Genomic DNA, 12,604 nt, shown 5'->3' on the forward strand with positions numbered 1-12,604 from the left:
CTATGTAAAAGCAAAGAACAAAATTCACAAATAGTAACACTGAAACCACACAACTAAGTATTCGTTTTTTTTTTTGTTTGATGATATGAATGATTTATAGCGTATGAAAATGCCATGCCTGACCGGGATTCCAACTCGGAACCACCGGATTAAAGTCCGAGACGTTACCACTCGCGCCACGGAGGCCGGCAAACATATTCGTTAGGAGCCGAATAAAAACACGACTTACCAATTTGGCGTTGTGTGTCGAAGACAATAACCGAATTCTCTTCCAAAGGACATAATACACCGCAAAACTATTTCGAAATAATTCAAATTCGTGTAATTTTTTTACGAATCGCGTTTTTATCAAAATCTCATCTTTTTTCAATTGACCTGCGGGGTTTTGTTTTCTTTGGAGACCGTAACTCATTAGTAGATTCATACTCGAGAATCACGTTGTACACTGAAGCAGCACAACTTCTACTTACGTTAGCAGTTTATTAACATCTGAAATCAACGCCGTTTGATTATTCTGTAATTTGTAAGCATTACTCTGCTTTTGTAAGCATTTAAAATGATGTTTTTTCACACGACTTAAGGCCTTTTTTTCGCAGCCCACAAATCTTTATATATAATAATGTTTTAAGTTCGTTTGTGTACGCTTCAAGAACTCAAAATGTTCTGCACCGATTGAGCTCAAATTTTAGCACGTTATATAACCCGTATCAAAGATTGTTTTTATCTATTTTTCGCATCAGTCACATACCCGCGACCGCGAAAAAACAGTTTTTTAACGGTCAGCTGTGTACCAGTGACCGCGCCATCTGCCGGAAGCGAGGGGAACACTCGCCATACTAGCTAACGACAACCGCAGTCACATGTGAAACAATACCTGCTCCCAATTACATTGTTTATTAACAAAAAAAAAAAAAAAAAAAAAAAAAACAAAAAACGTATCCACTTGCATCTGATTCAGATTATTATACAATCGGAATTAAATATTCACTTTAATCGAGGTACGTTTGTGTGATCGTGTCGTGATTGAGCTGCGCCTTTCACCAAGCTCTGAATTTATTAGAAAACGACCAACAGTGGGATATTTGTATTAATGACGCGTGCAACACTGCACATCCAAACCAAATTCGCGCATTATTCGCAATTATATTGACCGCTTGCTTCCCTTCATCGCCCACAGAGTTATGGGAAAGATATCGATCGCATATGGTTGAGGATATTTTGCATAGAGTACGCCTAGAAAATACCAATATGACCATGGAATTTACAGAAGGCATTTACAACGAAGCATTGATAAATGTTGAAGACAAGTGTTTAGCTATTGCAAATAATGTTCTTAGTGAATTGGGAATCCCAGCACCCACCCGAGCTTCGATTGCTTCATTTGATGTGGATTTACGCCGTGAACAGAGTTACAACATTGGTGATCTTCAGTCATATGTCCAATCAAACATTCCCAAATTAACGCGTGAACAGAAAGGCATTTATGATCCCATAATGCAAATGATAAATGACGCTGTTGGGGGGACCTTCTTCTTGGATGCGCCAGGAGGAACTGGGAAAACATTCCTCATTAGATTGATTCTAGCAACGGTTCGATCAAATAATGACAATTATCCTGTTGCGGAATATTAATCAGCCAAAACTCTGCAACGGCACGCGACTTGCAGTTAAGAAATTGATAAATAACGTAGTGGAAGCAACGATTTTAACGGAGCCTTTCAAATGTGAAGATGTCCTCATTCCTCGAATACCCATAATCCCGACCGATACACCAGTTTAATTTAAAAGATTGCAATTCCCAATTCGATTGGCATTTGCAATCACAATCAATAAAGCTCAAGGTCAATCTTTAGATCTGTGTGTTTAGATTTAGATGCGGATTGCTTCTCATATGGGCAACTGTATGTTGCGTGTTCCCGAGTCGGCAAACCAGATAGCCTTTATATCTACGCTGACAGTGGAAAAATAAAAAAATATTGTATATCCACAAGTATTGCAAAATTAAACTTCTATGAAACGTATGCTTTGTTTTGTTTCTCATTTCTCATTCATGCAACCACAATGTGCCACAGCGAAGCGTGGCGGGTAGAGCTAGTATTTTATAAAAAATGATGAAGTAATAACGTTTATCTTATGATACATATTACAAATTAGCAGGCAAAGTAACAATGGGTTTAAATTTATTAGTAGTAAATGTTTCCAATGAAAATGGCCTTTATAGTTTTTTAGTATTTTACTTTTCCTTATGTTAATAGTTACAAATCTAACAATATTTGACCCTGCTATTATGTGATACATTCAAGTGATAACGTAATTGTTTACTCAACTAAATTTATTTGCATGCACCTGACTATACTAGTACACTGTCTTCAATTTATAAATAGAATATTACAAAATATTTTGCACATGATATTTTTTAATACTACCAGTCATACAAGTTTAATTACTTATTGAGGAACTTTTATATTATTGTTTATTTTTTTTACAGAATATTATTGTCTAAATATTATCTATTATTGAATATTTATTGATATTTTTAATATATATATATATATATACTGCTATTTTATGTTGAATGTTAATTAGCTATCACTTATATAATCTAGTGTAGATACCTACTATTAATACTTTGAGGTGGAGTGAAAACATCTGCTTTTCATCCAAAAGGTTCTGGATTCAAATATGATCAGACATGGCATTTTTCATATACTATGAAATTCACTTCTTATCATAAAATATAGGATGGGGATAGTTAGTTATATTAGGATGTGGAACCATAACCTTGTAATTATCAGTGAGAATAAATAGAGTATATAAGTCAATTATATACTATATATTTATAAGCATATAAGTCAATTTAGAAGAAAAATATTTCACTTACAGTAATAATTTTGGTAATTTGTAGTATATATTAACGATTAGGAGGACGTAACATTATTGTATGCATTCAGCAACAGTGCTGCATTATTCTTAAAATAGACTGCTTATCTCTAGCACAATATTAGTAGAGAACCTGCTCTACTATCTCCTCTGGTTCACTGTATCATATTATATGTAATTCAAAAAACATTTTAAAAGTAATCTTAAAATAAAGCATTTAATCTCTACACAAAATTCATTTCTTGAATAATGAGATTTTTAAGAAGTTTTACAATGTAAGAAAAATACTTACACGATCTGGGTGATGAAATTTTTAATTTCTCCCTACCTAATAAACATCAAATAATATTTAAGAAATACTTTTATATTCATTGTCAATCAGTCAATTTAATTTAAATTTAATTCAATATTTTAAATTTTATACAGAATTATTCAGAATTTATATTAAGTAATTTTACTTTATTTTATCCTCCTTGATTAATGTTGCCATTAAAATGTATACATTCACTGTACAAAAATAATTTTTTTTCTGTAATGGTTACTTAGTGAAAGAAGTAGGATTCTACTTTAATTATTAAAAAAACATTTCCTTTTTTTAAAATGCAAATTTAAAAAGAACTTACCTAGAAAATCAAATACAAAAAAATTCTATATATCTGCTTAAATTTTTTTTTTAAAGGGAGATTTCATAAAATGTTCTTATTATCTTTAAAGTAGCCCTACACACCAGTTTTTATGACTTAAGTTTAAATACATACTTAGATGATACCTAAAATTTTTCAAAATGAATGTTTTTAAACAAAATGTCGTTAAAGAATAATTTCTTGAAAGAGTTGTTTCGATTGAATTTGAAATAATTGTTTTTTAAAATTCACTTAAGTAGGCTGCATATTTATTGAGTAGGCAATTCATGTGTAAACTACACATTTTTAATTGAGTTTTTATGAGATGTATTATCTTTATATTTTATAAACCTTAAAAAATTACAATTTGCAGATAGCAACTAAAGCATGAGGTCTGATATAAAGATTGACCTTTACAAGTATCAGTAATAGTATCTCCAGTCATTTTTAAGACACTACACTTTTTTATTCAACATATTAAAAATCAGCCTTTCTTCCAACTTTCTTAAGTCTTGTTACTGTATATTACATTCAGTATTGTCATTATTTATTATAATATTCTCTCAGCTCTCTAATTGCAACATGTTAATTACATTCAGTATTGTCATTATTTATTATAATATTCTCTCAGCTCTCTAATTGCAACATGTTAAACAGCATTTTCTGTTTAGGCTGTAATAAAAAATTACAAGGAGTCAAATATGGGGAAGTACTAGTAACTGGGAAATCACAAGTTTATTAAAAAACTTTTTCTTCTAGTTGAAAGGAATGGACTGGAGTGTTGCCAAGAGTAAGTTTCCAGCAGGATTTCTAAAAGTGTTTTGCTGTGAACACAATCATAAAGACTACTAACAATTTTCTTTTATAAGGTATTGATATATTGGCAAGGTATGATATAAAATGTACTAGTAGAAAAAAAATTCACCATTTTGCTTTAAGGTAAGGTCTTTGTAGTGTATTCATTTTAAATACTAGTTTTATTTGTATGAGATTGCACAAAGCAGCATTAGCAAAGGCTTGAATCAGACTTATATCAACTCAAGTAACTTCATCTTTCGGAGAAAATTAATTCAATGGTGGCGATGTTCAACATATTCAGCCATTATATACAGAATAATTTCAAAGATAGCTTTTGAATGTGAGGTAGTTTGGCAATAGCTAAATTTATGATATGGCCAAAAAATAACTCAAGTACCTTCAGTAAGTTTAACTACTGCATTATGCTTAACTTCACCTTTTGGTTCTAGCTACTTCCCAATAAAAAATGAAAAAATTCTTACTGAACAAGCTCTTTGATAGAGAAATTGTTCCAAGAAATATTATTTTGAAGAAGACAACAAGCACCATAATGCGACTTAATATTAAAAATATTTATAATATTTTGTATTAAAATTTTAAGGAAGATGAAACATTGAATTTCTTAAATCAGCAAGTTTCTTTATCTGCTTGTTTATTTATTAAATAAATAAAGACAATAGTGTCATCATAAACTTCACTGTTAATCATAAACTACAAAATTAATTCTGAAAATAACATCTGGAACCATGATTTTCATATATTTTGAAAGCATGTACATGATATTTTTACTAAATATTTGATATATTTTTAAATTTTAACCACTTTATTAAGTGATGAGTTAGAAAATTATAAATGAAATTTTATAAGGCATGGGAATCTTTTTAAGTTAACCCATTTCTTTGGACAGTACCTTAAACTGAATTCTAAGATTATTGATTGGTGAAATAAACATAGATTAACATTACTGAATTGATTAGTTATAACTTAAAAAATACGGATAAGTATTCCATTTATTCCCAAAAATTTGTAAGAGTTCAAGTGTCTGTATAAACTGCCTCAGAAGCAGTGGTATTGCAATAATCTATAGAAACATCTTAATACAACAATTATTTCGAGGAAAGTTTGCAGTTAATAATAAATAGTAACATTGAAGAATGAGAACAAACTTATTTTTTGTACAAAGAACAAACTATATGATCTTACTAGAACTTTTCATGCTGAATTCAAATATGTGAATAGATTTTCTCCATCAACCACAATTTTTTTGTGATAAAAAGGGTAATCTATGAAGGAAAGTGAGAATTTCCTACATGCAGGCAGGCCACTAACTTATCTTTGGCCATTTCTTCTTTATATAATAATTAGTTTTTTCCCTATTGTCCCAGTTGCACAAAAAGTAGTTCCATTAGAAAATATTAGTTCTTTACTCATGTTATGAATATATAAGTGCTACAATAAAGAAAATACAATGAAATAAAATTCAAAGGAAAGTTCAAAGCTATAACAGAAAAATTTTACTAGTTTAGTCTGAAGATGGCAGCGATGCTGGGCACATTGGACATGGTTATTATAAATACACTGGGCATTATGACATTTGTCGGTAGAAGAGCGGGTTCAACGGTGGACATAACGGCGATACCAGAGAGGCTCCTGCCAAGACTGATCTACTGGAAGGTGCTTGAGGAGGATTTTTCCAGTGACCATTGTGCGATTCAGTTTAGTATCCGTCTTGGAGACCCTATATGGCAGATAAAATGATATAATTGGAAGCCAACGTAGACACAGATTGCAGCCTTCTCGAAAGCAGTGAAAATCAAGTTGACTAGACAAGACTGGAGCCCAGAAGACTTTTTATGTAGTCTAAAAGAAGAAAACGATAAACTACGGCCGCAACTTAATCCAAGACGGCGAAAAGTATATTGGTGGTCTCGTGATATCGCAGACTTACGAAAAGCAACACTTTCGGCCCGGCGTAAACTACAGCGAGTGAAAAGACGAAGGCCAGAAGATGTGAAAGAAGCGGAACTCGCATATAAAAATGCCAGAAACACTCTTTGCTCAACGATTAAAACCGCCAAGCGCGAAGCATGAAAAAAATTGATTAAAGAGTTAAATGATAGCCCTTGGAGAAGAGCGTACTGGGTGTTGAAGAAAAGATTTGGTGCGCCCCTTCCTCTGCTAACTAGAGGGCAGACGCAAAGAGCCATCCAGGAGCTCTTTATAACTGAAAAAGTCAATTAGGTGAACATCGTAAGTAATGAGACGATTTAGTATGAGTAAACTCCTATGGGCGATCTCTCGGATGAGCATTAATAAAAGCCTGGGACCTGATATAGTTCCGGGAAGCTTCCTAAAGAGACTGACTGTGACGCACCCCTGGCTCGTCTTGACAGCTCTCAACAAGGCCCTGGGGAGTGGCGATTTACCGGTTTTATTGGAAACAAGGACGGCTTCTACTAATTCCGAAGCCGATTCCGGCCGGCCAAGCTAAGACTTATCGATCGATATGTTTGTTATCTACACTTGGCAGATTATAGGAACGACCCTTGCTGAAAAGAGTATTGATGGAGCTAGAGACATCCGGTGGCCTTTCCCTTTGCAATTCGGTTTTGTTAAAGGTAAATCAACGATTGATGCACTATGCAAGATAAAAAACTGGATTGACTCGTGTAGGGCCAGCACAAGTAGGACCAGGAAGATTCCTGGAGTGGCCATTATTAATGAATCAAAAAGAAGAGACATTAGTCCCTATCTCAGAGCTGCGATAAATAGTTATTTGCGTGAGAGGGAGGTATTGACAGAAACTGAAGATGGAGAGGTACGGTTCCTAATGCAAGGGGGCGTACCCCAAGGTTTCGTGTTACGCCCCTTGCTCTGGAAAATCACATTTGATGTTGAGACTTGGACTTCCGGGCAACGTATCCTTAATCGGGTAAGCTGACGATTTGGCTCTTTTGACCTCTGGATCGACAGAGGAAGAAGTTGAAACAGCTGCCAACTTATCGATTTGAAGAATCTGGCTCCGATCCAGGGGACCAGCTTTCTCCTAAAAAAACTCAAGTGATGGCAGTGGTGGGCCGAAGGAAAATACGCTGTATTAATATCAACGTGGATGAAGTCAAAGTGAGCATGATGCGTGTTAAGTATTTAGGCGTTTGGTTTGCGCAGAATGGTCTGTTCATTAAACACTTTCAAGAAGTTACAAGTAAAGCAGAGAAGGCTGTCAACTCCCTCAGTCGTTTGATGGTCTCCGAATGGGGGTCAAGAGCAGAAAAACGTAGACTATTGATGGCAGCTGCCATAGCTGTGATTCTGTATGCGGTGCCAACATGGTACTCCGCTTTTGAAAAGAAAAAAATTAGCGATGGTTGACCTCATTACAGCGTCGGATTGCTATAAAGATTACGGCGGCATACAAAACGGTGTCGGCGGTGGCGGCGGAGGTATTGGCGAGAATTCCTCCTATCCGACTGATGGATTGACAAAGAAAACGAAGGAATAATGAAGGAGGATGCAAAGACAATTTTTTATCAAGAATAGCAGGAGGCATGGGACGCAGCATGCTCAGGAGGATGGACGCGCCGGGTAATTCCCAGATTAGAAAATGGTTGGAGAGAGGCCACGGGTTATTACGTTACCCGCAGCTTCTCTCTGGTCATGGGAAATACGGAGTGTATCTGCATCGATTTGGGCGACGAGAACTGCCCAATTGTATACATCGTGGATTGATAATCTCGCCTCACCATATCTATTATGAGTGCCACAGATGGGAAAGAATCAAGCAAAGCCACGGCCTGGGGTGGATTATGCCTGAAACCACTGTGGAATACATGATACAAGGTATCGAAGAATGGGAAACAATTGAATCACTGGTAACAGAAATAATGGAGAAGAAGGAAATTGAATACCGACCATGGCGAATGGTCTGAAAAAAAATAGTAAGATCCGGTGATTGGGGCGGGATCCGGGAACGGTATAGCCGGGCCCGGCCCTCCCGTCTCAAAGCTTAAGTCAGGCAAATAAAGTTAATTAAAGACCGAGTCCTGGCTGCCGGGGTGGAGGCCCCGAACATCATAGCCGGGCTAGGTTTCCCCCTGTCCTGCCAGTTAGAGGCAGGCAAGACGTAGTAAAAGATCCGGAGTTGGTAGGCCGATCTGCCGTGCCGGACATGCTGCCGGCGGAGGGAAGGCTCATTAGAGTCACAGGACACTTCCCTGGGTTGAGTTATCATCCACATACTTGATTGCAGGACCAACTCAGGAGAGCTGAGAAATAAAAAGTTTAGTCTAAAGAGTGTAGTCGTCGATATAGTTTTCTTCATTGGAGACAGAGAACACAGACTCATACTAAATTAACATTTTAGCCGGTTTTAGATCACAAAAAAACATGTATGAGTGTGGGATATTGTTTACATATGAGTCAATTTGAGTGCTTGTGATTACGTTCATTATCTTCGTAGTTGGAATTATATTATAAATAATGTCTCACAAATTATGAGCCTAATACTTGTAATACAGAATTAAATACCACTAATTTCAGCAGTTAATTGCAACTGCTAAACTGTAGTATGGTTTTCAGCTTACTGTGAGATCGTACAACCTCAAACAAGAATATCACTAAAATTACTGTAGTTATAAATAATCAGGTCCCTCATTGACAAATTAAATAATCAAATATAAATTATTTACTCTTATGAAGGAATTGTGTTCAGTTCCTGTAGTAATAATTTTGAAATTTTATACTTTACAGTAAGTTTATTTATAAATAAAATTTTATATAAATTAAAACGTTTATATGAAAGATTATTTTATACTATAAAAAAAATGGAAAAATGTATTATTTTTAGTAATAAAAATAAAATAATATAACACCTTTTTAATTTTAATTTTAAAGCAAGTGCAGTAAAATTATATTGTTTAGCTTTGCACTATAATATATTCTTATGTATTTTATCAGTTTGTAAATTTATTTTCTATTTTAAATATTTTCAAAGCTGTTTTATTAGAAATGTAGACTAGAACAGGAACTATGTCTTGTGAAGAATGTCTCGAACAGAAGGGGGCAGTGGACATGTACATAGTCGCGTGGGAGTCACGCTACTCGAAATAGAGCTGACGTCATAAATGTTTTACTTAAGCCAAAAATTCAAAGATCAATTTATTTTACTTCCTTACCACTTATATTCAAAACTATTATTTATTTTTTTAAATTTAAATAATTAAAAATAGGCTACATTCTTATTTAGTTTGCTTTCTTTAATTACATATTTATAAGAGTATTTTATTAAATGCAGTTCGAAGAACGTCAAAAATGTTGCAGGAGGAATTTAACAGAAATTGATTTTATTCATTATTCCTTTTTCATTGCTATAATACTCTTTCACAAAAAATAAAAAAAAAACATTCCATCTACTTTAAGATAGATGCTTGTTCACAGACTACGCTGATCGGTTCTGAATAGTGTTAATAACTAAAACCTCAAGTATTTGATACAGGATTCAATGCCAAAATACCTATAATTTTGATTGTGTTAGCAGAACCTGGTTTTATAAGTAAAATAACTGAATATATATTAAATATTACAAAGCATATGAAGGATGAAAATAATTAAAACTGAGGGTTTCTTTATAGGAAAAAACATAAATATGAGAGGAACTCGTTTTTGAGGCTATACAAGAGCACTTTGAGAGTTTATTTTATGTGGATGAAGAGTGTTATTTTATAAGTCATTCTTCCACAACGTTGAATTTTTGTATTTTCATTCCCCCTAAAAAAACACGTTAATGTACTTAAAGATGAAAAAGAATTTTCATCTTGGTATCTCTACATGTTTTAGCATAAAAACCATATTTTGGAAGAATAAGACTTACAAAATCCGTTAAAAATAAACTCTCAAACAAAGTGCTTTTGTACAGCCACAAAAACGAATTCCTTTCTTAGTTAGATTTACCAATAACGAACGGTTCAGTTTTAGGTACATCTTTCAGATGCTTTGTAATAATTATATAAACTCAGTTATTTTACTTATAAAGGGCGATATTAATTGCAAATTAACCTTTTGAATGAATTTCTTGTTGAAATAACGTGTTGTAAATGAATCGTATGTTTTGACATCCAGAAGCCGTATTTCGGCTTCTCGAGAAATAATTGTAAAAATTCCAACATTTGTATCAACAAATATGTAAAAGCAGATTTAAAAAACCGACTCTGTTTTTAAAGTCTTAATTAAAGCAAATAAAAACAAGTACATTGATGGATGAATAATATAACTGTAGCTAGGCATACATTAAAAAAAAAAAAAAACTAATTGGTTAAACCTATTGAATAAACTAGAATGAAAATAATTTACTGCTATTTATTTACAAACTGTCAAATTTATCTGGCATTACGGACTGTGGATCTCTGAATATTTTTTATGGATTATTAGGATTTAATTTTTTATTTTATAAAATTAAAAAAATGTTCTAAAATTATAACATATATTTTATTTTGCTTTCTTTTTTAGTAACTATTTGTCAGGAGCTTTTATTAATGTTAAGTTAAAAATGGTAGCGATTCCTCTGATCATTCCTTTGTACTTCGGATTCGGTTGTCGTTGATCGTGAATAAATTTAACTTTAATAGTTTCCATCGGTGTTACAGCAAATATCGCTTCGCTTATTCCGGCTCCAAGACCACAAAGTACTCTGTTTTTTGCGTTTAGATTCCCTTTCTCGTCGATAGCATATGATTTTAAAGTTTCGAACGTGCCGAATCTTATTCCGGTTTTTGGCATTGAAAACGTAATAAGAACACTGAGACCGCGATATAAACCGAGTACACCTTTATTTTTTACTGTTTGTTTTACTACATCCATAAAACCAGTATACTGCCTTACTTTACCGGTTTTTTCATCTAACTGTAATTGAGTTTTTACAAACTCTGTGGGATACGAAATACACACTTCTGTACCACCAGTTATTACACCTGCTACAATACCCCTAACGGTCCTCCGGTTTTACTATCTTCTGCAGCAGCATAATTATTATACATCCATGATCAAATAAATGGGGTTTTAGATACCAAATTTACAATATTAATTTTGTTTCTTAAAGTATTTTACTATTCAAGAATCATAAGTTATATTATCAACACTAAAAAAAAATAAACAGAATCTAATAATTTACATACTTACAAGTATATTATTGCTTATATAATCTAACGTATTATTTGTAAGCATATTATTTGGGTATCATTTTATGTTGAAAATTCTTCCTTGAGTATATCTTAATAATTTTAAATTATACAGTGATTTATTTTTAACTACAAACTGTCATTCATTTACAATATTTATTATGAAATCATCTGGTAAATAAATGTAATAATATTTTATATTGTTACCGGGTTTTAATTCCAAAATTTTAAAATCCTTTCATACAAACAAATACAATAAAAAAGATTCTTTAATTGAATTAATTATTTTAACAAATTTTTCAGTATTCAATATTTCTATATACTATTATTCAAAATAATAAACAATAAGAAAATATTACCAGCAAAGAATTTTTTAAGAAAAGGGAGGTTATTAAATTGGCCTGTATATTATTTTTATTTATATCTATGCTTAAGAGATTACCCTTAATTTAAAAATCTACTCTATCTATTTTAATAAAAATGTTTCATGCGAAATAAATCTATATTTTAAAATTATAAATCAAACAATTGTCTTCTGAAAGTGTAGCATCAACGAAATATTTAAGATGAAAAATACATATTATATTATTCTTATAATAAACGAATAATAGCTTAAAATTAGTTAGAACAAGTAACCGTGATCAATTGAGTGGTAGGTATTAAATAAATGGACCATTTTTTATTTATTTACTTTTTCATTTATTGTTTAATGTAGTTATAAAAATAATATTTGAAGAGCAATTCGGCTTATTACTGTTATTGTCTTTTAATTTAAGAAATTAATGAGTAATAATAGTTCATCATTCAGACGTTTATAAAATATGAAACTCGAAATTAAAAATGAATACGAAAATAAGGATCAAGACAAACCAGTCAAAAGAAACTCCGATCGACAGACACTTTCGTTATGCTGTTCTATTCTTTTCTTCTAAAGTTGTGATGCAATTTCATGAAATGTTTTGAATTAATTGATGAAGGATTATTGCCGTATTTTGAACTAATGTTGTTGTTATATGATATTTATTTCAGCGTCTGCGTCAGATTGCTTGTAATAATGAATGTAAAAACATAAATATTTTACTTTTAGTTCCTACGCCACTTGAATACGAAGAATCTGTTTTTGCACTTTGT

General features: G+C 32.6%; 1 protein-coding gene across 4 annotated transcripts in view; it reads left to right on the forward strand.

Moving 5' to 3' along the window:
* Positions 1-12,604, forward strand: part of LOC142322079 (uncharacterized) — a 163,887-nt gene that overhangs the window by 23,526 nt on the left and 127,757 nt on the right. For 2 of the 4 annotated variants that reach the window (XM_075360730.1, XM_075360734.1), the window contains exon 1: positions 4,257-4,293. The exons of the other annotated variants lie outside the window; for them this stretch is intronic. In XM_075360730.1, coding sequence (XP_075216845.1) covers positions 4,272-4,293 — 22 coding nt within the window. In that variant the 5' untranslated portion in view covers positions 4,257-4,271. Of the gene's footprint in view, positions 1-4,256; positions 4,294-12,604 lie in introns of those variants that run through there. 4 annotated transcript variants of the gene reach the window in all.

This window comes from Lycorma delicatula, chromosome 3, assembly GCF_047948215.1.
Source record: "Lycorma delicatula isolate Av1 chromosome 3, ASM4794821v1, whole genome shotgun sequence".
NCBI classification, from domain to species: Eukaryota; Metazoa; Arthropoda; class Insecta; order Hemiptera; family Fulgoridae; genus Lycorma; species Lycorma delicatula.